At 57.9% G+C, this 21,483-nt stretch overlaps 1 protein-coding gene across 2 annotated transcripts in view; it reads left to right on the top strand.

The window, feature by feature from the left end:
- Positions 1–1,245: 1,245 nt before the first annotated feature.
- PHACTR3 (phosphatase and actin regulator 3) overlaps positions 1,246–21,483 on the top strand; it is a 210,133-nt gene continuing 189,895 nt past the window's right edge. The window contains exon 1 of one of the 2 annotated variants that reach the window (XM_025470572.3): positions 1,246–1,788. In XM_025470572.3, coding sequence (XP_025326357.1) covers positions 1,671–1,788 — 118 coding nt within the window. In that variant the 5' untranslated portion in view covers positions 1,246–1,670. Of the gene's footprint in view, positions 1,789–4,614; positions 4,638–21,483 lie in introns of those variants that run through there. The other variant, XM_025470574.2, reaches the window with a different exon arrangement.

The following is a 21,483-nucleotide window of genomic DNA, read 5'->3' on the forward strand; positions in this document are numbered from 1 at the left end:
TACCCGGCACATGCTAGACTCTGCGGATTATTGGAATGAATGAATGAATGAATGCACGCGCACACACACACACACACACACACACAGACACACACGTGCATGCACGCTTTCCCCGGAGCTGGTTGCTGCTGACAGCCCAAAGCTGTGCGTGGAAGGAGTGCCCATGTTACTTCCCCACTTCTTCTATGCTGCCAGGGTGCTCCCCCTACACCCCAGCCCTTCTTTAGGTCCTGAGGAACAGCCCCCTTGGCAAGTCCCAGTCCCTGCTCTGCCCTCGCCAGCTGCGGGACCCAGGCTAGCTCCTCCTCTGATCTCAACAGCGGACCTGCCCCCCCAATCCGGCGCTGTCTGTGAGAGGGGGTCACACCACTGCAGCTTCTGTGCACTGCCTCTGTGCGCAGTGAGTTTTAGGTGGGAGCAGCCTCCCCCCGTCCCTGTGGCCCAGCCATTTACTGGGCTTTCCTCTTTTCCTTATCCTTCCTGTCCCCTAGGCCTTAGCTGGAGACACTGGGGTTGCCTGTGCTTCCCCTACACCACTCTCTGAATGGTGAGAATTGCTCATTAGCACTTTGGAGGGCACCTCTGTAAGTGGCAGCCCTCGGGGGTGTCACCTTCGCTGCCTAGCCCATCAGCTCTATCGAGGCATCTGGGGGAAGCCTCCCTAGAAGGCACCCAGTGCCCCTCCTGCCTGATTCCTCCCAGGCAAGGGGCTAAGGGCCTGGAGGAAGCAGGGCTGGGCAGTGGGGAGGGGGTTAAGGTTGCGGGGCTAGAGCTCTGGAGGGCACCCCTGTCCGGCCCCCACCCCCCATGGTGGAGTCTGGGCAGCAGGACCTACTGGCCTCCATTACCCCGAGAGAGACAGGTCCCTGGAAACCAGCTGCCTGGAGCCGCTGGGGAGATTAGGCCCTGCCTCCAAGGGAGGGAGCCTCAGGGTCTCCTCCCCTCCCACTGGGGAGGGGAGAAATGGGACTGGGAGCCTTCTTGCTTCTCGAGCGCTGCGGGGGTGGGGGTGGGCAGTTCATAACTCCCGATCGGCCCCCACCTCCCTCGGGCAGGCAGGCACGCGGCAGGCAGCCCAGGTATTTGAGACCCCTCCCCATCACCACGCTGGCTCTCACTCCCCTCTCTCGTGACGTCATGCTCCTCTCGCATGGCATGATGGGAGAATCCTAATGTTTTCCAACAGATGCTCCAAGAACAGCTTTCAGATTAAAGCAATTGCAAGAGCAAAGATTTTCCTTTTTCCCTTTTTTTTCCGGGGGGGTGGGGGGTGGGGTGGGGGGAGGGAGCGCCCCCAGAAATTCCTGGACATCACCCCCTGCCCCAAGCACGCAATAAACACTGGCAAGAAAAACTTTTTATTTCCTGGTTCAACTTTTTTTTTTTTTTTGGCCTGGAATATAGACTGAAGAATGGGAATAAACACGAATAAATAGCAGAGCGAGGCCGCGCGCGCCGGGATGCGCCTGGCTGCAGCCGCGAGGCCATTGTCTCTGCGCCCTGAAGCCCGCCTGGCGTGGTCCCCGGGCTCCTTCCCTTTCCCTGCCCTTTTTGATTTTCCTTTTTTAAAACGACGCCCCCTCCAGCCCCCGCGCCCGTGACCTTGGCCGCCTCGGATGCTCTGATTCCACGCGGCTCGCTCCAACTTGCCCCCGCGCCGGCCAGGCCCGATGGCCGCGTCCGAGGACGGGAGCGGCTGCCTCGTGTCGCGGGGCCGCTCGCAGAGTGACCCCAGCGTCCTCACCGACTCCTCGGCCGCCTCCTCCGCCGACGCCGGGGAGAACCCAGGTAACGGGCCGGGCGAGGGGCCGGGCAGGTGGGCGGGCGGGGGGCAGGTGGCGCCTGGCTCGTCCGCGCTCCGCGCTCCGCAGCCGGGGAGCCGCGCCGGACCCGGGCGCTCGGGCCCCGCCGTCCGCGTCCCCGGGAGCGCGGCCAGGGCGCCGCGGAGCCTTTGTCCGGGGAAGCTCCGGGCTCCCGGGCGCTCCGCCTCGGCCCTCGGTGCAGGCGGCCGGGCTGCGGCGCCCCCTCCGCGGGGCTGCCCTGCGGCGGGGCCCGAGCAGCCGGGGCGAGAGACGCAGACTCGTGGCCGCCTCCGCCAGCGCGGGCTCCGAGCTCCGGGGCCGCCGGGGATGGGGGGCGCAGCGCTCCGGGGCGGCGGGGATGGGGGGGCGCAGCGCTCCGGGGCGGCCGGGGATGGGGGGCGCAGCGCTCCGGGGCGGCCGGGGATGGGGGGCGCAGAGCTCCGGGGCGGCCGGGGATGGGGGGCGCAGCGCTCCGGGGCCGCAGCGCGCAGGGCCTTCCGCGGGGCGCCCGACTCCCCCAGGCCCCGCGCACCTGGGCGCGCCCGCCCCTCGCGGCAGGTGCGCCCGCGGAGCTGGGGCGGGGAGCCCCGGGGCGTGCGCCCGCACCCAGCCCGCCTGGGCGACGACGGGGCGTGCACTCTGCCCGCTCCCCCGCCCCCGCGGCCGCGGCGATGGTGGAGGTGATAAATCTGGTTACAAAGGCGTCTATAGGGCTTGATTGATTACTTTCCAGAGAGGAAGAAAGGCCTAATAAAGCAGGAGGGGGGTGAGCTGCGCGGGGCCTGTCACCATGGAGACGCAGGAAGCAAAGTGATCATTAAAACCTTTCTCCACCAGAAGGCAATTTTCACTTCACAGAGAGAAGTCTGAAGCTTCTGAAATGTAGGGTTCAAAAAAAGAAATCAAAGCTGGGTGTTTTGGTATCAAGCCACTGGACTCGATTTCCTACCTTCCAGAAGCACAGTCCCCCCCCCCCCCCCCCCCCGCCCCACCTCATTAGATGATGTTTTAACGATAAGTCGCCCTCACCATCCTTAGAGGACTTATTCTCTCCGGATGCACCAGCCCCAGATGGGGACTTGATCGCGGGAAATGTGGGCATCAGAAGCCAGATAATCCCTGGGGCCGGGGTGAAGGCAGGCTTTGTGGGGAGGGATTCCTTCACTTCCCGGGAACACACAGGAGCCTTACTCCCTCGCTACAAAGAAGGACCTATTAAAGGCAGCTCTGTGGGCATCAGGGCCCCAATTTGAAATTTTAAACAATAAACCCATGCAAGGCTTGTAAGATTTCTTTGTTAGGACTGTTGACACTGTGTCACTTGGTCAAACTAAGGTACCAGCCGAGGAAATCCCGGGCTTTTCTACATCTGGGAGGGCAAGTTAATTTTCCTTGGAGTTTGAAGCCGAGCCTGCCGTAAGCCGACCCTTAAGGCTTTAATTAATCCTTTTATTAGGAATCGGGGATTAAGCCTGCAGCTCTCCATGATGGATTGGTTTTCTCTGTGTTGGAGATGCACATCCATGATTGTTCCAATTATGGAAGTTGAGTGGCTCGTCACGAGAGAATCCTTCCCAGCTCCTTTTGTCTCCCTGGCAGTAAAAGGAAGCAAACTTGAAACGGAAATTATGGAGGATTTAGCTTTTTGGCTGTCTGTGAGTTGATGCCTCCGTGGGTGGGAACAGAGGGCTCGGCAGGTGGCTGGTGCCAGTCCACCAGGGAGAGGTGGAAGGGCTTGGGTGATTACATGATGCCGTGGGAGGGCAAGCGCCCGAGTTAGCCTCTGGCTCGCGCGGTCAAAATGGGATCCTGAGAGCAGATGTCTGAGGTGCAAAGTCTAAGCGTGTACAATTCGGTGAGTCGTAGAACCTTGCTAAAGATACCAAGCAATTAAGTATTTATGGATTGTGTTAAGCAGAGGAGTTCTGGCAGAAAGAAAATCAGAATCTTCAAGTTGGAAGCAGCCCGGGAGCTTGAAGCAGGAAGGGTGGACGAGGGGAGCATTTTCTATAACTGCCTTGCCTGGTCGGCTCGGCACTGTGCTTGCATACCTCTTTGGATGGGGGACTCACTTCTTTCTGGGGGCAGTGCATGCTCCTCTTTGGGCAGACCTATTTAAAAATTCTCCACATGGCCCCTTGGAGCCTTCGAGCCATCAGTCCTGGTGGGACCTTCTCATGGTGCGTGTTACTGGGGGTTTCAGAGAGCCTGCTATTTTAGGGCAGTCATCACACCGATCCGAGTCTTCTACAGTAGGTCTGAAAAGTCCCAGCCCTCATCTTGCCCTCCCTTCAGGACCTCTTCATTTGTCCTCCTGCTGCTCTAAAGACCTACCCCTGAAAGTCGGAGCTGGTGTACCAGCTGTGGAATAACCCAGTAAAAGTCAAGGAAAGGAGTTGCCTCCTTTCGTCTGGACTCAGTATTTTTGTAAGACAGCCCAAGATTGCGTTTGCCCTCGCTCCCCAAGTGCGTTTTTTTAAAGTAGGCACCATGCCCAGCGTGAGCCCGGCTTGGGGCTTGAACTCACGACCCTGAGATCAAGACATGAGCTGAGATCAAGAGTTGGATGCTTAATGGACTGAGCCACCCAGGCACCCCCGAACGCATTTTTAATGCACCACTGTGCTCTTAGTAAAAACCCAGAACATTCTCGGAAAGGTAAACTACCCGTCTCTCCGTCGTTACCTCTGTGATGGGCTTAGAGGAGCTCCTCTGGACCTTTCCCGCAGGTTTATAGCTACGTGTTCTTGGACAAAGTCTTTAGGAAAACGCTGTGTGTAAGGTTCTTCGACTTGCGTTCCTACTCACACCGGGTCTTGGAGGTCTCGTCCCAGGGTATGTTTCCATCTCCCTCTCTCTTAATATGTGCATAGTATTCCAGGGAATAGTTTTTGTTTTATGTATTTGCGTGGTTTCCAGTTTTTACCCATCACAGTCAACCTGGCTGTGGTGACCCAGGCCAAGGCTCCTTGCGCTCATGAGTAAATTTCCCATAGGGTGTGTCCCATCTTGTGGAATGTCTGGGTCACAGGGGACCCGCATTTTCTTTTTATGATATTGCACCCTGGAAAACGTACCCATTGACATTCTTTCCAGAATCTCCGAGAGTGCCCTTTCTCTGATGGGTTGCCAACGTCTGAGCTCATCAATCTCCTTTTCTCGCACAGAGAGTGACAAATGGTGGCTCAGTGTGTTAATTTGTGGCTCCTTGATTGCTAGTGAGCTTGAGCAGCTTTTTGTGGCCTTATTAGTGCATTAAATCTCTCAGTGGCCACGTCCATGACCAGGGACGGCGTGGCAGGATGAGCGGTTTTCCCCGAGGGCCTCTCCTTCCTCGCTCTCCGCATCATTGCTGCGTTAATGATTCTGTCTGCATCTTTGCAAGACTCCTCTCTGTAAACCCCTTCTCTCTACCCACGGGCATGGGAGGACTTCTCCCAAAATTGAGCTTTTAACAAGGGAAGGCAGTGCACCCATGACCTCCTCCTTCCTAGGAGTTCCTGCTCACAGCGACTTCCGCTTTGCTCTCCGGCCTCTTTCGGCCCCTCCGTGCCAGGCGCCTGCCCTGGCACGATCCCGGGGCCCAGAGAAGGTGGTCTGGGACCTCCTTGCCCAGTGTGCGCCACCTGCTCGGCCTGCCCTGTCTCGTCCCCCCACTGTCCTTGTCTTGTCCCTCCTTCCTCTTTCTGACCCTCTCTTCCCTCGGACTCTGCTTTTCGCTCTCCTGGCTCCCTGCTCACCCAGCTTCTTCCTCTCTTCCCAGCAGGGCACCTTGGGGTCCGGGCAGAGCCTGTGCTGCCTTCTTCTTCCACTCTGAGTCCCTCCGGGTGCCTCGGCGGTTCCTACATGCAGGACCAGAGGCTGGGCTGAGAGCTGCCTGGGATACCTTTTAAAACATTTCTATGAGGCCTGGCCATTTCCCTTGGTAAAGATTCTGCTCTGGGATCCCTGGGTGGCGCAGGGGTTTAGCGCCTGCCTTTGGCCCAGGGCGCGATCCTGGAGACCCGGGATCGAATCCCACGTCAGGCTCCCGGTGCATGGAGCCTGCTTCTCCCTCTGCCTGTGTCTCTGCCTCTCCTTCTGCCTGTGTCTCTGCCTCTCTCTCTCTCTGTGTGACTATCATAAATAAATAAAAATTTAAAAAAAAAAAAAAAAAAAAAAAGATTCTGCTCTGGCGGGCCAAGCAGGTGGGGATCTTGGGTTAGGGCAGGATTTCTCAGACTTGGCACTGTTGACATTCATGGCCGGTCACTCTGCAGTAGGGGCCATCGTGTGTACCGTATGCAGACTGGTTAGCAGCATCCCTGGCCTCTATCTGCTAGATGACAGGAGCTCTGCAGCCCCTAGTTGTGACAACCAAAAATGTCTTCAGACCTTGCCAGGTGTCCTCTCGGGGCAGTCTCCCTGGAGAGCTGTGGGTGTAGATCATCATTCTGAAACCTGGCCGTGTGTCAGTCACCTGGAAGGCTTGTTGAAACCCCGCCTCCAGTGTTTCTGATCCAGCATGCCGGTGGTGGGCCCTGGTAACGTGCATTTCCAACAAGACACGCGGGTGCTGCTGGGAGATGCGGTTCAGGGGAGCTCATCCCAGGAAGCCTGGCGCCGCGGCCTCCATCTCTCTGCAGGCCACTTATGCACATGTGTCCCCATCCACGTGTCCGTGTCCATGTGAGTGTCTGCATGGGCCCTGCCCTGCCCTGTCTTGACTCCTGAGTGCCAAGACCTCTGTGTCCTGCTGTCCCCTTCCCATCCTTCAGGTCTTGGGCTGTTACCACCCCTTCAGAACGCCTTCCTCGTTCACCTGGTTAGACTGAAGTAGACATCCTGCCCTAGCCAACCCCTGATCTTGTCCCTCAGTTCTGATTTGCTCATGGCGCTCATTGCTGCTTGGGGTCTCCGGGTCTGACATCTGTGTGGCCTGCCCCCCTCTAGGCCCGGAATCCAGCATGGACCTCACATGCAGGAGGCTCCAGTGAGCATTTGTGGAAGGAATGGGTGTGAGCACCAGGCCCCAGTGCCTTAGCTGATGGGGCTTGTGGCTGGCCAGCTGGACCGGCCCCGTGGAAAAGCAGCTCGGGCACAGCCAAAGGGTGGCCAAGAGGCCAGCAGCTGCATCCTCCTGCAGGGGCAGGTCTACTTCCGCCCTCTTGCCTGGAGAGAGAGAAGCCTTTTGGACCCACATGTGCCCTCCTGAGCTGCAGATGGATGGACACAGAGACACCTCCCTCCCTGCCCTCCTGCTCGGTGGCCCACGCTGGCCCCTTGCCAGGTGTGTCACCCCTCCTGCAGACAGCTGGGCACCCCGTGCTCCATGGGGCTGCTTCCTCTCCTGCCAGCACGCCTCTCCCCTCCCCCCTGCTGGACCCTCGGTCCTGAGCCTCAGTCTTCTCTTCCCCCTTCCTGGTCCCGCGGCAGGACGGGAGGTTTCCCAGAATGTCAACAGGGTCTGGTCTGTCCTTTGCTGCAGCTCCACGGCCAGGCGGTGACAAGGATGAGGGGGACGCGTCCCCTTCATCTGGGCGGTTCCTGCAGGGCCCCGTGCTCCTGTGCCCTGCTCCCCAGTGCGAGTCCTGGGGATCTCCCGGTGGCCCTTGGCACAGTGTCCACACGCCTTAATTAGCAGCAGAGCTAGGCGGTAATTACCTTGCCGGCTTCTTTGGGCTTATTAAATGTAAAAGCTGGATGCTTTAAAAAGATACAGAGTTTAGAAACTTCAGAGCTTTCTCTCCGACGATAGAAGTGCTGCACACTCGTTACAGGAAACCACCGGCTACCTGTGAAGGTGCAGTTCCCTGCCCCCTTCTCACCCGATGCCACACAGAAGGCCGTGAGCACGGGAAGGTCACCACCGAGATCAGGGGCCCGGCTTGCCCCGCTCCACCCTGCGCCCCTCTTGATCACCTTGCCGATCACTCTTCGGGATGGTCTCACTGGTGAATCTGACAAGCTAGTTGATGTCGCGCCCTCTAGACAGCGCCGTCCAGCGCAGCAGTCCCTAGCTACCCGTAGCCATTTAAATCTGAGTTAAAGAAATTAAAATGAAAATTTCCCTTCCTCAGTCGCACCGACTACATTTTAAGAACTCAAAGGCCACATGGGGCTGGTGGCTTCCATACTGGATAGTGTAGATCTAGAACATTCCATCCCCACAGTGTTGGACAGCACTGCTCCGGACTGCAGACCCCCTGAGGGCAGGGCCTTGTCCATCGTCTTCCTGGTTGTGCCGCACTTAGTCGTTTCCCAGTGAATGTTTGTTGACTTAGTTCACCAGAGTGGGATCATCATGGTCCAGAGCTCTTCTTGGGCCTCCTTCAGTCTGATCTTCTCATGTTCTTAAGGGGAGGACGTTCAAACAGACACCATTTCTTATCCACACAAGATTAATTTATTTCAACTCAGTGAGCTTCCGCAGAGAAACTTAAGTATCGCATGTTTGGTGCTTGCTGGACGGTTCTCTTTGGTTGAGAGAGCAGTGACCTCCAGACATACACAGTCTGGAGCTGGATGGATGGGTCAAAGTCCTGGCTCTGCTGCATACAGGCTAAGTGACTTTGGGCAAGTCACCTCACCTCTCCAAACATCCATTTCCCTTATGTCACGTAGTGGTAATATTGTCCCTAACTCCTGGCAGGTGAGGCTTAGTGAGCTACTGTCTATTAAAGTGAGTAAATTTTGAGACACTGGTCACTGGTTTCATAGCTCCAAGGAGGCAAATGTCCCCTCAGACATTCTCTGATCACCTCGAGATCATTTCGTCTTCTATGAATAAAGTCAGGGGGCAGAGGGCCCTGTGATGAGAGTGGAGAGGTGTAGGAGGGACAGCTCCTGGGGCCATTTGCAACCCCTCCTAAAACTGGGTGCATGTGGAGGCCAAGCTGTCAGCCTCCCCATGTGTGAATGTGGGTAAGCCCATATTGACCCAGCAGGGGTTCCTCAGGACTCGGGGCCCCGGAGGGTCTCAGCATCCATTCTTAGGAAATAGTAATAAGAAAGAGGAGGAGATTCTGGTTCTGATTCAGATTCTGGTCTACCCACATGCTTCCTCCCTGTTCAGCCCAGGTACTCCTCCTCAGACGCTGCTTCCTCCTTGTCAGGCTCAGATACTCCTCCTCAGATGCTGCTTCCTCCCTGTCCAGCCCAGATACTCCTCCTCAGAAGCTGCTTCCTCCCTGTCCAGTCCCAGACCCTCCTTCTCAGACACTGCTTCCTTCCTGTCTGATCCAGATCCTCCTTCTCAGATGCTGCTTCCTCCCTGTCCAGCCCCAGATCCTCCTCCTCAGACCCTGCTTCCTTCCTGTCCAGCAGATCCTTCTGCTCAGACGCTGCTCCCCAGCTACCTGCCAGCCCCCTGCTCACTCTGCAGTCCATCCAGAGCCCCCTCACCTTCTCCCAGTTACCAATTCTGGTGCTATAATTCTGGGACAGCATTTTGGCGATCTTGAAATAAGACCTGAATGTGTATTTGGTGGGGAGGGGATTGTTTCACTTTTGTGAGTCTGCCTGGCGGGCTCTTCTGGGGAAGGGCACCTTCTGGAGGGACACAGCTGAGCCACTGTAACACTTCAGGCTGCGGATGGTCATACCAGGTGCAGCTGCCCATGAGGAAGTGGAGGGTGGGAATATTCTGGACACCCCACCGGTGCTTCAACCAGACTGTCATTTATGGGCTGGACATAAATTGTTACAGGGAGAGAGGCAAGAGGATAAAGTGTGAACATAACCAATGGATATCAGAGGATTTAGGATTTATTATTTTGAATCTGCAAGGTGGGAGCTATTCCATGTCTTATAAAATCGTTTCATATGGGGTGTGAGCCACGGGATCTACAGGGGTCGCACCATGGCAAGCAGGTGAGTCAGGGAGCACAGTGCTTGCATAGACCCAGTTAGGACCATGCGGGAACATCATTACCAGATCACCCTATTTATATCCAGAGTCTGGACATCCAGGTTTTTAATGTGAAATGTGATTTTTAAATATTACCAAGTTCATCAGTTAGGGATTGGTTTGGCTTCATGTAATAGGAAAGCTAAGTAGTGGCTAAAATAAGATCGGTGTTTTCTCTTACGGAAGGGCGGGTGGCACACCTGGTTGCAGGGTCCAAGGCTCTGTGACTCTCTTGCTAGCTGCTGGTTACAGGCTGGTTGCTATACCTCTAGCAGCAGATACACCTTATGGGCAGGAAGAAGGGATTGGTGACAGGTTGAGGGGTGTCCACCTGCTGAGTCATGATGCTGCCTTCCTGGGAGCCCCACCCAGGGACACCCACTTATACCTCCTTGGCCAGAAGGGCTTCGGATTGCCACTGGCAACTGCTGGGGGCTCGGACATGTGGGTTTTGTTTGGTTTGTGGTTGTTTGTTTTGGATAGATGCCTGGTTACCCCTAATGGGAAAAGAAGGGGATAGTCAGACTGGCTATAGGTAATCAGCTGCAGTCCTGCCACGCCAACCTAAAAACAAACAAAATCCCAACCCAAACCAAGCGCATCTGGGGCTGCATGTGGCCTGCAGGCTGCCCTTTGAAAAATATGTAGAAGGAATCTCCGGGAGGCTGAAGCAATTATCATGTTTCATGACATTTCTTTACCAAGAAATTAAAGGTTGGACTAAGATGTGTGATCTCAGCCTGAACATTATGTCCATCCAAATTTTATTTGATAATATTTATCCAGGGTACGAGACTGACAAGGTCACTGGCCTTCACGCAGCTGACAGTCTGGTAAATTATTGATAGCTGGAGTGAAAATGTGCCTGTTGTCAACTCTGTGTTCCACACGGGGCCATCATGCTATCTTCCCTTTCATCTCCTTCTAAGCCCTTGGGGTGGCTCAGCAGGGCTGGGGAGGGCTGGGGGCGCCCAGTGTCCCACCCCTGGGCACAGATGCAGGGAGGGGTGGCGGGGGAGAGCTTGAATCCAGGGAGCCTGATGCCCCGCCCACGGCCTGCCCCACCCATCAGTGCTGGCTCCTTCATACACCTCACCTGAAGGCTCCGGTCTCTTAGATGAACAGGTACCTGGGTTCCATCCCTTTCCTGGCTCCGGCGACCCATCGACAGGTGTATGTGTATCTGTAGTGGCATAAACACACAGACGCAGACATACTCTTCCACTTATTTCCCAGGCCATTTAACCAGAATGGCCACCGGGATGACATTTATTTATTGAAAGTCAGGCAAGGTGGTGGCAGAAAATCCGCTGTCGGCGGAGTCATCGAACGTTTCATCTTTAACAGGCTGGGGCGGCGTCTCTGTTTGTTAGAGCAAGTCACTGGGTGGGTAGTTTGGCAATGCACCTTACCTAATGGGCACGGCACAAGTAGCCTGACATGAGTGGACGGTCACAAAATGAATCTGCCAAGACCCAGGTGGAGGACAGAGCTATGGCCACCTGGCTTACTAAATGTACTTATTACACATTGTTATGCAGTGGTTTAATTTTATTTATTTATTTATTTATTTATTTATTTATTTATTTATTTAAGATTTTATTTATTCATGAGAGAGACAGAGAGAGAGGCAGAGACACAGGCAGAGGGAGAAGCAGGCTCCATGCAGGGAGCCCGACGTGGGACTCGATCCCTCGTCCCCAGGATCACGCCCTGGGCTAAAGGCGGCGCTGAGAAGCTGAACCCCCCCCACCCCCCCCCCACCCCCCCGGGCTGCCCTATGCAGTTGTTTTAAATGTAACACTTTGTTAAAGGCACCATCTGTCTCAATACTCTTACTGATGAGTTGTGTTACTACTTTACTTTTTTGGTCCCACTACTTCTTGGAAGTTTGTACCCATGTGCAGAAAAATTTTTTGCCTTGTTGTAATCACTGGCTCAGGGGATTTGAATAAAGTCAGAGAGAGGTGCCAGAAATTATCCTTTTGCTTCCCTTTGGCAGGAAAGCATCGTCTCGGGCAATGTTAATTCGGGGATGACTGTTCTGCAGTCACATGAGTCAGGTTGTTGCTGACCTTGGCACATTTGTCAGCAGGGTCTCCCGTGCAAGGCTCCTGAGTGCTCGCGAGCATCAGGATGTCTCAGCACCTGGGTGCTGCTGTGCCGGGGTCACCTGGCTCTGCCCCACATTCTGTGTTTTCTTGTTAGACTCCGGGTATGGTGGGGGATATGGATTCTCCATAGAGAGTGGTCGTCTATGATCTTCCTTTAAACCAGATTTATTTACATACAGAAGAAGACGACCTTAAACCATGAATCAAGTAGCTGGGGTCAGACATTGAAACATGAGGAGACCCAGACACAGCAAAGGTCATAAAGGTGGTGTCGGTTTCAGGGAAATGGGGAAATGCCATAGATTATCATCCAGGGCTTGTGACTCTGGTTGGTATTCATCTGCTGACACTGTCGGCCCTGCGGTGTGCAGGGAGCAAGGTGTGTGTGGGGGCGTGTAAAGAAGTATTGCCCATCCTGGAAGTTCACGGTTTGACTAGCGGCCTACCACGTCAACAAGGACGATGATGGGGTCCCCGTGTCCTAAGCACCAGACCTCTCAAGTTTGTCCCCTTCTGTGTTATATCTAGTTCATCCCCTACTAGCGATCAGCGTCTGCAGCAGGGAGCGCAGGCAGGTGCCTGCAGGCTGGGGGGTCGAGGATCAAGGCTGGCTCAGCTAGCGCCCCTTCTCTGCATGTACCTCACCCTCCATGGACCCAGCAGTGCTGTCTTGTGGCAGCGGGGGAGATGCACGGAGCCTCTTAGTGTCCAGGGCCTGCATTTCTGCCTCAGTCTATGAGAGCGGGCACACGTGCAGTCGAAGGCCAAGGAGAGGGAAATGAACCCCCCTCGGTGGGAGGAGCAGGCAAGTCACAGCAGATACAGCAGGGGTGGAGAACTGGGGCCGCGGTGCAGTGCGCACAGGAGGCTCCCTTCTCCTCCTAGACCACGAGCTCCCAGAGACGAGGCGTCTCCCGCTGCCTCTAACAAGGCAGGCCTGACGTAGGGAGGCCGACAGACAAGGTCTGGAGGGGGGAGCTGGCAGGGACGTGGACTCTCTGGTGTCACACTTCCTGGGTCTGCATGACTTGGACAGAGCCACTTGACGCCTCTGAGGCTCGGTTTCCCCATCTGTAAAATGAGGATTACTTGTAGCAGTGTCTACCGTGAAGGGTGGTCATGAGGATCGGGGGTGGGTTGGCCTCTATAAAGCGTGGAGCACAATGCCTGTCGCTACGGAGAAGCTTCCACCCAAGGCCTCTTGGTGGCTCCTGGGCATTTTGGCCAGTGACAGTGGGGGGCTCTGATCCTGTGCAGTATCGAGGCCCTGACTCCCATGTCTCCCACTGGTGCCCTCACGATGTTGCCAGAAGAGTCCCTCCTGGCTTGAGGTCAGCACCGCCAGGCGACATCAGGCATCCCTTCTCACCTCCCCACCCTCGTCCCTGCTTGACCCTTCATTCCTCTGCAGGCCCTGTGCCCCTCTTCCTAGCTGGGGGGCTGGGCTGCGGCAGTGTAACAGACCCAGGTCGAAGGCCAAGGTCGAAGGCTGAGTCACAGCCCCAGCTGGGATGACGCCGTGAGCGTGCTGGGCTGATGCTTGGGGTTGGCCTTGGGCCCAGGAGCGGGCATGGGGACAGCCGGGCCCTCCTGCTCCTCTTGTGTTTTCCTGCCCCCAGTCCTCCTGGGTAGCTGGTTCGGCCTTAATATGAAGCAACGGAAGATTGAGGGATAATTTATTATTTTGTCATAGTGCTCGAGTGGGAGGGTGAGTAGTGGGGGACGTTTTGTCACACAAACATGGAACATTCCAAGCACCGCTTTGTGCTTCTGCTCGTCCGGCAGCCCGTGCGGTGGAGGCACAGGCCCCTCTCTCTGTGTCCCCCCGGGAGCTCACCTTTTTCTTAAGGTCATTACTGCAAACACTGGTGACGACTAATATTTTTCTAGCTTTTCCCACTTTCTGGGAACTATATTTGTACCTTTTTTCTGTCAGGATTTGTATTGTCCACCGTTCTGTTCGCAGCTCCAGAACTCCGGTCCTGCTCGGTGTGGACGTCCCCTGAACACTGGCTTTATCTTGAGTGTATGGTACTGACACCCTGCAGCTCCTTCTTCCTACTTGCAGGGACCCATAAGGGAGAGTAGGATTGAGGGGGGAAAAGCCCCCCTAGCAAAGAACAGCCACAACGGGGCATGAGGACTTCGGGGCGAATGGTCTTGACTTTTTGGAGATTCCTGGAGCAGATAGATGAGCAGGTGTAAAGGGCAGCTGCTCAGAGCACAACTTATTGGTGGTACGCCTTGCTAAAAAGAAGCCTACAAATTTGTTAATAATTAGTCTCTGTGTTGTTTTTTTAAATGAACTAATGACAATTTATTCCAAGAGGACATTAGCCTGGAGCAGCTGTTCTCTCAGGGAAATAGAGGCTCCAGTCACTCATCTTGTTTTTCTGGTTCCTTTTTCCGACCCTGGGCGGAGCTGACGTTGCATCTTGCTTGGCAAACCCTTTGGCTGGGGGCACAGGGCGTTTCTCCCACTGGCACTCAGGAGCCTAGTGACCGAACATTTCATGGGGTGGGCCATCACTCACTGCAGAGAGGGTGTAAGAGGGCTTCTCCCCACAGAGAGGGAGAGCCCCGCTTGGGAAGAGAAGAGGCACGGAGCACACGCATGACGACACCAGGTGGCTCATTGCAAGCAGGGTGCCCCCTCCACCTCCCTGCCTTCCTTCCTCCCATGGGCCAAACCGAGTGCCTTCTCTTAGGCCAGGTGTGATGGCAGGCATGGGGACAGACGGTCAGCAGAGGCCTTGCCCCGTCCCTGTCGTGTAGCTTGGGGGGGCGGGCTGGGACCGGGTTATCCCGTAGGTGAACGCTAGTCTCACCAGGATGGGGCCGCCCTGGTGCTGAGAAGGGGCCTACAGGCTGGGGGAGCTCGGACAAGGTGTCACTTGAGTCAAGGCCCAGAAGGTGGGATGGAGCGAACCCGCCCAAGTGGGAAGGGCAGGGTTTTCTGGGTGGAGAAGATGGCCCATGCAAAGGCCCAGAGGTGGGAGGGAGCTCGAGGGGTGCTGGAGGGTGGGGAGGAGTGGGGAGTGTGGTGGGATGGTGTGGAGGAGGGAGGGAGGTGCCTGGAGGGGGGGCCGGGGCGTCCGTGTGTGCACACGCGTGTGCGCCTGTGTGCCAGGGAGAGAGGGGCTGACAGGCAATTCTCAGGGCCTGTGAAGACTTCGCATTTCCAGCCTGCTTTTCCCTCCGGCTAGCAGACCCCTGTGGGGTGTTGGTGAGGGACCCTGGCTGCAGGCAGACGTGACTTCCCTGGGGTTTCTCCTGAGAGGGCTCTGTCCTCCCGTGGGTGGGGGCCCAGAATCAGGCCTCACTGAGGGGATGGGGGGCACCACTGTGGGGTCCCTGTCGCCTTTGGGGAGCTTGGGGACCATCCCAGCATTGGGGCTGGGAGCGTGATGGGGGCACCTGCCCTGTGCCACCCGTCCTCCCCCCTCCCTGCCCCTGCGACGAGGGACCTGTGAGTCCGTATTCACCGCCACGCACCATCCAGAGCCCCTCCACGTGTTTCTCCCAGCGGCCTTTCTCCCCCGCTGCCTGTGCACCGGGTGCTGAGCACAGGCCCCTGCACCCTGAGGTCCAGGGCTTTGGTGGGTGGCGCCCGTGCTGGGTGCTGAGGGGAAAGAAGGTGGGCGGGCCCGGAGGACTGAGGGGTAGGGTCTCCCTCCTCCCCCTCCCTCCCTCCCTTTGTTCCCCTTTGTCCTTCCTTCCTTGTCTCCCTCCCCCCCACCCGCTGCTCCTCCCTCCTGCCTCCCCGAAAAGAAGAGGCAGTGGTGGGGGACCCTCCCCAGCAGCTCTTTGAAGGGCAGCGTGCCATCTGTCTTCCAGGCGATAACGCTCACATAGCTTCTCGCGCTTACTTTTGGCAAAAATTGTTGGGGGAGGGAGTCCTGGCACACGTGTGTGCACGTGTGTGTATGTGTGCACGGATATGGTGTGTGCGCGTTGAGCTAACTGCTGTAACTCCTCACATGTTTTTAACATTTATTTTATTTATTTGTTTTTGTTTAAACTATTTATTTTGGAGAGTGAGCATGAGTGCCTGCGTGCACAGCAGAGGGGAGGGAGGGGAGTCTCCAGTGGACTCCCCGCGAGCGAGCGCAGGTTCCCCACGAGGGGCTCCATCTCAGGACCCTGGGATCATCACCTGATCCACAATCAAGAGTTGGATGCTCCCCCCCTGACCGAGGCACCTGGGCGCCCCCTCCTCATCATGGGATGAGGCGTCAGGCAGGAGGGGACCGGGCCCGGCCCCCCGTCCAATGGTCCCACGTTCCTGCAGATGGCTGGAGCCCGCACCCCCACCCGGCGCCCCCCGCTGGCCTCGCAGGTGCCTGGGCATCAGCTGGTTCTCGTGCCCTCCTTCGTGCGTGGAAACCGTGACCTCCACTTCCCGAGAGGCGGGTGACCTGGGCGCAGGACTGTCGCCGGTGGCGGTGAAGGCGAGGCGCCCTGCGGCTGGCAGCTCCCCCGGGTCCCCTGGGTCCCCCGGCGGAGTCTGGGGGGGCGGCACTCCACTGTGCTGGGAAGGCCTCGGGACAGTAACCCACGCGCATCCCCGCCCCGGAAGTCAGGGCAGAGAAGGGAAGGGGGGTGTTTCCGGGGGGCGGGGGGAGCAGAGAGCGCTTTGTGAAAAACAAACAGGTGTTTAAAGCTGGAAACGCTGTACCTGTAAATGTAGAGAAACCCGCGAGGCCGGACACGGAGGGGGCAGGTCGCCAGTGCGGGCCGGCGGGGTCTGGCCAGTGCCCGCTCCTCCTGTCCCAGCCTCCGTTTCCCCCCGCGGGGTGGGGACCCTGTGGTCATGCGCGCGCCGCGTGGTCCTGGTCGGCCCAGAGCGATGCGGGGTGTCCTGTGGGGCGCTGTCTCCTGTACGGGCCCTTCCTCGATTACTGGAAACGGGTGTCACCCGTGCTCCCGGTCCTCCTCCCCGAGGCAGCCCCGCGGTGCTGTCAGAAGACTGCTCTGCGGTATTGCCTTAGCCTCTTCCCCTTCTCCGCCTTGCTTTCCCCTCTTCAAGCTGGGTCTGGGGATGGATGTGGAATCTGAAGGGAACGAGGGAACGAGCCAGAAGTCGCAGGTGGCTGTTCCAGGCCGAGGGAGCAGCGTGGGGCGGCCCTGTGGCGGAAGGGGGTGTCGAGTGTGAGCACCGGGGTCGGGGTGGGGGGGGGAGACGGGGGGTGGTGCAGCCTGAGCCTGTGGGAGGTCGTTACCTGAGAGGAAGTGACGGGGACACGTAGGTGGACGTGGGATGCGCAGGGGGAGCCCTGGGTGCGCGGCAGGGGAGGGGAATGGGAGGGACACCGAGGTGCGTGGCCTGTGCCCTCAGATGGGGAGGATTGAGGTGAGCGATTTGGGGAAGGGGAGGGAGGAGCTCAACTTTAGGAGACAGAGCGGGGCAGCTGCCAAGAGGGACCTGGACGTGTAAGCCGGGCGGGTGGGGAACAAGATCATGCTGACGTGCAAACGGAGGCCCGTGCTTTCCTTCGCAGTCTGGGTGTGGGCCTCCGGGAGTGACTTCAAATGTCACCCAGGCTCTTCCCTGTCTCGTGTGACGTCGGGGGACCCTGAGCAGCCAGCCAGCTGCCTGTCCACCTACGGCCTGGGCGTAGCACTGCCAGCGGGGGGCGGGGGGCAGCCCGGCAGAGTCCCTGGCCCCCTGCAGCGAGGCTGAGCATTGTGCTGGCCACACCGGGGGCTCCATCTGGGTCAGAACTCAGACTCTGGGGGGTGGTGCCGAGGGGAGCGGGATGCTGGGTCAGGTTGTGCAGCCTCAAGTCCTAAGTCTGGGAGACCTCAGGTCAGTTGCTGGACTTCCCTGGGCCCCCCTTCACCTGGGAAAAGAGGACGACAATGTGACTCAAACTGTTTCCAAAGGAGGCCCCAGCCATTACCTGCCACCACACCCTGGTTGCAGTGTCACTTTGCCGTGTCCCCCATCTGGAGGGCGGCCGTCTCCAGCTCCCCCTGGTGTCCCCGGTCACTTGCTTGGACCCACAGGGTGTAGCAGAAGCAACACGGTATGACTTGTGGGTCTGGCTTCTGTCTCAGCCGTCTGGACTGCCGTGCAGAACTGTTTGGGCCCTTCTGCCAGAAGAGCACGAGGTGGCCCGTGACAGCCAGCGCCGGCTGCCAGCTGGTGAGTGCAGCCGTCCTGGGGGACCCCAGCCCAGGCCAGGCTCCCAGCTGAACGCAGCTGCACGAGAGAGCCCTCCCCGACGCCGAGCAGATGCAAGTGAACCACGAAGTCCTGAAATAGTCCTGAAATATGCCGTTGTGGGCTGGTTTGTTACGCGCCGATAGGTAACCGATACAAACTCTTGCTGGTCCCGGGGGCTATTTCTCACACTGTGTGTGGCCCTTTGTTCCAAGCTGCTGGGCAGGTGCTGCCTTTTCTATAAGGTTTTTCTCTGTTTCTGGCAGATTCTGGGTCTGCAGTGAATTCGGAGGATGCACCTGTTACAGGTGCGGCTGTCTGTGCTGATGGTCTGTGTCGATGGCTTCAAAGGTTTCTGTCCTGCGAACCAGGACCAGGGAGAGCTGAGTGCTTCTCGTGCCGGGGAGAGGCCAGCCCATCAGAGGACACCCGGGTTGGGTTGGAGTTTTGAAGGATATTCAACTCAGGTGTTCTGAGCCGGGCATGTTCCTTGCCTTCCCCTCTGGGGATCTAAAAAACTGCAGTCAATCTGAACGTTCTCCCCAGACTTTGGGATTGGCAGCCGTTATCAGCAAGTATTTATTGAGCACCTGTTCTGTGCCCGCCTCTGGTTTGGGTGCTGGGGATACAGCAGTGGAGACTATGACGTCCCCGCCTCTGCTGAGTGAATCGTCTAGGGAGATGAGGGGAAACATGGCAGAAAGCGATGGATGGTGATGTGACACTAGACAGTGATACATGCCCCCAAGCCAGGCTGGAGGAGGGAGGGGGGTAGGGAGCAGAGGCTGGCTGTGTTTGGGTGGCATGGCCAGAGACACAAGACGGAGTGAAGGAATTAGTCATATAAATGCCTTGGAGAATAGCCCTCTAGGCAGAAGGATAGGAAGTACAAAGGTCCTGGGGTAGATGTGTGCTTGGGGTGTTGGTGAACAGGGGGACAGTGCGTGATGGGGGAGTGGAGGCACTGAAGCCAGTGCGGCTTGGGCAGCCAGGGTTGGATGCCGGCGAGGTGCCGAGGCCCAGCTGGGGACGTGGCTTAGTTTCCAGAGCTAACGCTTGGAAGGGGGTTGCCCTGGCTGCAGCGGGGCATCAGGCTGTGTGGACAGGAGTGCGTCAGGTAGTCAGAGATCGCAGTGGCTGAGAGCATAGTGTTCGTAGCTGCTGTTCGGTACCTGCCTCCTGTTCCCCACGACCACCGCTGCCTTGTCCTCCGCTGTGGTTCCAGCCCTGCCCACGTGGCAGGTGGGCACCAGGTGGTGGGCTGGAGCCCCCCAGGCCGGAGCTGGCGCACAAGTGCCATGCGTGGCGTGCACGTCCTGCTGCATGGTTGCCGTCCTGCTGGTAGCTTGAAATTGGCCGCAGTGGAAGTATTTACACCACGGGCACCCAGGACGGGGACCCCACCTGCGGCGTGCGCTGGGTGCCCCGGGCCCTCTACCCTGAAGCACGGGTGTGGAGGCTGAACGTCGGGGAGCCACGCCTGAGGGCGGCCCTAGGTGCAGGGGAGCTCCTGCCTCATCTTTTGTCTTTGGGGTGGGCCATGCTCACAGCTCCTGCGAGTCCGCCCTGCAGCAGTGACCTTCGGACCGCACCGCACCTGCACGAGGTCTCCTGTTCCGTCGCTCCCACTTCCTGGGACCAGATCCCGAGCCGACGGCGTCCTCTGAAGCCCGCCCCGGGCTCTGCTTCCGGGGACATCAGACCATCACACATCTCCGCGTGTGCTGTGAAGGGGGAGCCCGCTGGGTGTGCCGAGGGGGGGAGGGGGGCGGGGGTGGTCCCGAGGGTTCCGGCCTGAGCGCCTGGACAGCTGTGGCCATCGGGGAGACGCCGCAGCCTGCAGAGGTGCAGACACACCTGGGTGGGACAGCACTGAGTGGCCGGGGCACCCTCTGGCGGCCCGCTGTGCCCCCCCAGGCCCGGGAAGCATGGCCCTCCCTCCCCCTCCGCTGCTCCCCCCTCCCTCCCTGCCTGTCATCTACTCACCTGTAGCCCTCATCTCTCTAGGATCCATTATCTGTTTGCCTACCTGCCATCCCCATCTTTTCACCTACCGATTGATCCATCATCCATCAATCTGTGAACCTCCTCTATCAATCATCTACTGACCGCTCTCCGTCATCTGTGTACCCCCGTCTGTGTGTCAGGCTCCCGTCTACCCATCCATCACTCACTTCCCTCCAGCCCTGCCCTAGACTCCTGCCCAGATGGAGCCTTGCCCCTGCTTGAATGCCCCCCGGGACAGGCAAGTCACTACTTCCTCAGGGTTCTTTCTTTTTTTTTTAAGATTTTATTTATTTGTTTAAGAGAGAAAGAGAGTCCATGTGAGAGAGAGAGAGAGAGAGAGAGAGAGAGACACATAAGCAGAGGGGGGCAGAAGGAGAGGGAGAAACAGGTCCCCCCACCCCCGCAGAGCAGGGAGCCTGAGGTGAGGCTCGATCCCAGGACCCCAGGATCATGACCTGAGCCGAAGGCAGACGCTTCACGGACTGAGCCCCCCGGGCGCCCCGACTTCCTCAGGATCCTGGTGAGAAGTTTCCAGGGCCCGTGACCTCTTGAGCACGGTGTCATCTGGACGCCGTGCTTCCCTCCCGTTTCCTCGGCCCAGGATTTATTTACACTCTCCACTTGCCGGGAGAGAGGCACTTGGGAGTCCAGAGCCTGCGTCCCCGGGCAGGGCGGCCCTGGGCGAGCGGGGAAGAAAGGGCCCAGTCAGTGTGGGGGCGCCCCCCTCCGCCGCAGCTCCCCTGCTTTGGCTCCCCCGGCAAAGGCGGCTTTGTGCTGCCCGTGGACAAGGCTCGCCATTGAAGCAGGCCCCGGGACGCCGTGGAAGAGCAAATGATGGCTGGAAACTGAAATTAGGCGTTTCACAGAGAGCGCGGCCTGCGCGCGTCGGCCCGAGCGCCTGCGCCTCAATGAGGCCTTTGCTCTCAGGCTGCGCCGAGCCTCCTCTCCGCGGGAGAAAGCTAGCCCTGTTCCCTCCCGGGGCTGCGGCTGACAAAATGAACAAAACCACAAAGAAATGCAAAGTGGCGAGACCGTTGGTTCCTTTCTCCTGGCAGCCAGGGGGCCTCCGAACCTGCCTGTGGGGGAATGAGCGTTCTGGAAGGTTCCCTACAGCTCCTTTTCATTTCTTTTTAAAAGATTTTATTTATATATTCATGAGAGACACAGACAGAGGGAGAAGCAGGCTCCCTGCAGGGAGCCCAACTTGGGACTCAATCCTGGGACCCCAGGGTCACGCCCTGAGCCGAAGGCAGATGCTCAACCACTGAGCCCCCCGGGTGCTCACAGCTGGGCCCGAAGGAGGCTGGCCTCTCGGAAAGACCCGTGGCCGTGTTGCCTGTGAGCCGCTTGCAAGGGGCAAAGGTTTGCTCTTTAATTTTTTTTTACATTTTCTGAACTCTTTATTTCTAAGTCCATTTTAAACTCACGTGGCAGTCATGGGACACAGTCACGCCTTCGCTCTCACCGGTCGCTGACACCAGGAGACTGACTTTGCGGCAATATTCG

Source organism: Canis lupus, chromosome 24 (assembly GCF_003254725.2).
Source record: "Canis lupus dingo isolate Sandy chromosome 24, ASM325472v2, whole genome shotgun sequence".
Classification (NCBI taxonomy): Eukaryota; Metazoa; Chordata; class Mammalia; order Carnivora; family Canidae; genus Canis; species Canis lupus.